At 55.4% G+C, this 1,803-nt stretch overlaps 1 protein-coding gene across 1 annotated transcript; it reads left to right on the forward strand.

Annotated features, from left to right (window-relative positions):
• Positions 1–473: 473 nt before the first annotated feature.
• On the forward strand, positions 474–1,004 carry LOC120277598 (alpha carbonic anhydrase 8-like). The gene has a single exon (XM_039284458.1). It carries the CDS (start codon positions 474–476, stop codon positions 1,002–1,004), a length of 531 nt encoding a protein of 176 aa, XP_039140392.1.
• The last annotated feature ends 799 nt before the right edge of the window (positions 1,005–1,803 follow it).

Raw genomic sequence — 1,803 nt, forward strand, 5'->3', positions numbered from 1 at the left:
ATTTTACTTGAAATAGCATTAATTAGCCACACTGTGTCTAGGCATTTGCGTCCGATCCAGTAGTTCATGTCTCCATGAAGCGCTCAACCCATCAGTAGTTCAAGTTGATGGCTTTTTACGTGCCCACATGGGAAAATACCTCAGTCAAAATAATTTTATAATTGTTTATTATTTAATAGTTCAACAAAGTCTTGTAAGTTTGTTTTAGTAGATATATTAAAATTTATATTATATGTGATGTTCTTTGTGAATACATGTATATAATAATGTATGTATATCACGGTATAGACTATGTACCTTTACTATATGTACTTGCAGCACTTCATCATCTATTTATACATGAGAACTTGTCCGGTGAGATCGATGGTTCAGCGTTTCTCTGCCTATCCTCGCTCTCTAACATGGTATCGAGACCTTAGCCTGGGATTTGAGGTGGTGTCGAACCCACAACTCCTCAATCCTTCTCGGCGACCATGCCAATTCGTCATCGTGCTCTTTTCGACCACGCACGCCCCACGCGCCCCCGCGCCCTACTGCGCTCACCCTCACCAGCGCCCTGCATCCCAACCTTACTTCTGCCGCCGCGCCCTAACATGTCACCACCACCGCCAGCGCCCGCGGCCGCGGCCGCCATGACCGCGCCCGCGCCGCCTTGCAGCGCCCGCCTTCCGCGGCCAGCGCCAACGCCCGCCCAACCCGCGGCGCGCCCGCGGCCGCGGCCGCCTGCCCGCCGATGCCGCGGCCGCGCCGCCCGCGTCGCGGCTTGTGCCCGCCGCCCGCCAACCGCGCCCGCCCGCGCCGCCAGCCGCGCCCGCCGGCCCCTTAGCAACCGCTTTGCCCGCCAGCAACCCGCCAGCCGCGCCCCGCCAGCCCAGCCCGCGGCAAAGCGCCCCGCCCGGCAACCGCGCTGCGCCCCGCAGCTGCGCTGCGCTAACGCCCGCGGCACGCGCACTGCGCTACTGCCGCCAGCTGCGCCTAACGCTAACGCCCGCCAACCGCGCTAACGCCCCATGCCCGCCCGCGCGCCTTCGCCGCGCTACCAAAACTTCGCCCCCACGCCCTTTCACGAGTACTACGCCCGATCGCCTTGGATCTCTGTAGCGCCTGCCGGTCCCCAATCGCGGATCCTGGTTTCGTAACCTTTATGTTTTAATTGATTGGTTTTGATTTATTCTCTTGTTGTTATTATTATTTTTATTTTTTTATTTTTTGTAATTAATTTCAGCATTAAAAACATGGTTTGTCTGGACTCGGGTGAGTTCTTCGATGTCATCGTCAGCGCCCTTTGTTTCCTCCTCCCACTCGGATGTGGTGCTTGTTGGCCAGTTATATTCCATGGCGGCTTACTCTCGAGCCATTCTTGTTAACGTGCGTTCTTTCCATGTTGTGGTACTTCCTGCGCTCCGGCTTTCAAGCGATCCGCGATTACGCCATTCTCCAAAGCTTATGAGCAACGGCTTGAGAAGTGGATTGTCGATGATTCGGCCAGCACGGATGATGATTATTTGTCGGTTGTTACCATTGATGTTCGCACCCATATTGCGGATCTCCCTCTTTCGTGCGATGTGGAGCTGCGGAGGCGTCGTTGCGTAGTTCCGGTCGGGGCGCGGTCATACCTTATATCGAGGGTTCTTGACACTGCGCATCGAGGGGATCTTGTTGATCACTACGCAGCAGATTACGATTTGTAGGCGCCCGGTTGATGCCCTCGCTTTTCTCTGTTGCCCTACCCACCTTTTCGGCTCCTTACTTGTGCGATGAGGCATGCGGCGCTCGGCAAATCGCCGTAGTCGCGGCAATATG

Source organism: Dioscorea cayenensis, chromosome 15, assembly GCF_009730915.1.
Source record: "Dioscorea cayenensis subsp. rotundata cultivar TDr96_F1 chromosome 15, TDr96_F1_v2_PseudoChromosome.rev07_lg8_w22 25.fasta, whole genome shotgun sequence".
In the NCBI taxonomy this organism is placed as follows: Eukaryota; Viridiplantae; Streptophyta; class Magnoliopsida; order Dioscoreales; family Dioscoreaceae; genus Dioscorea; species Dioscorea cayenensis.

Excerpts from the sequence above, each read along its gene's own strand:
- LOC120277598 (XM_039284458.1), top strand. The coding sequence starts at position 474 with ATGCCAATTCGTCATCGTGCTCTTTTCGACCACGCACGCCCCACGCGC.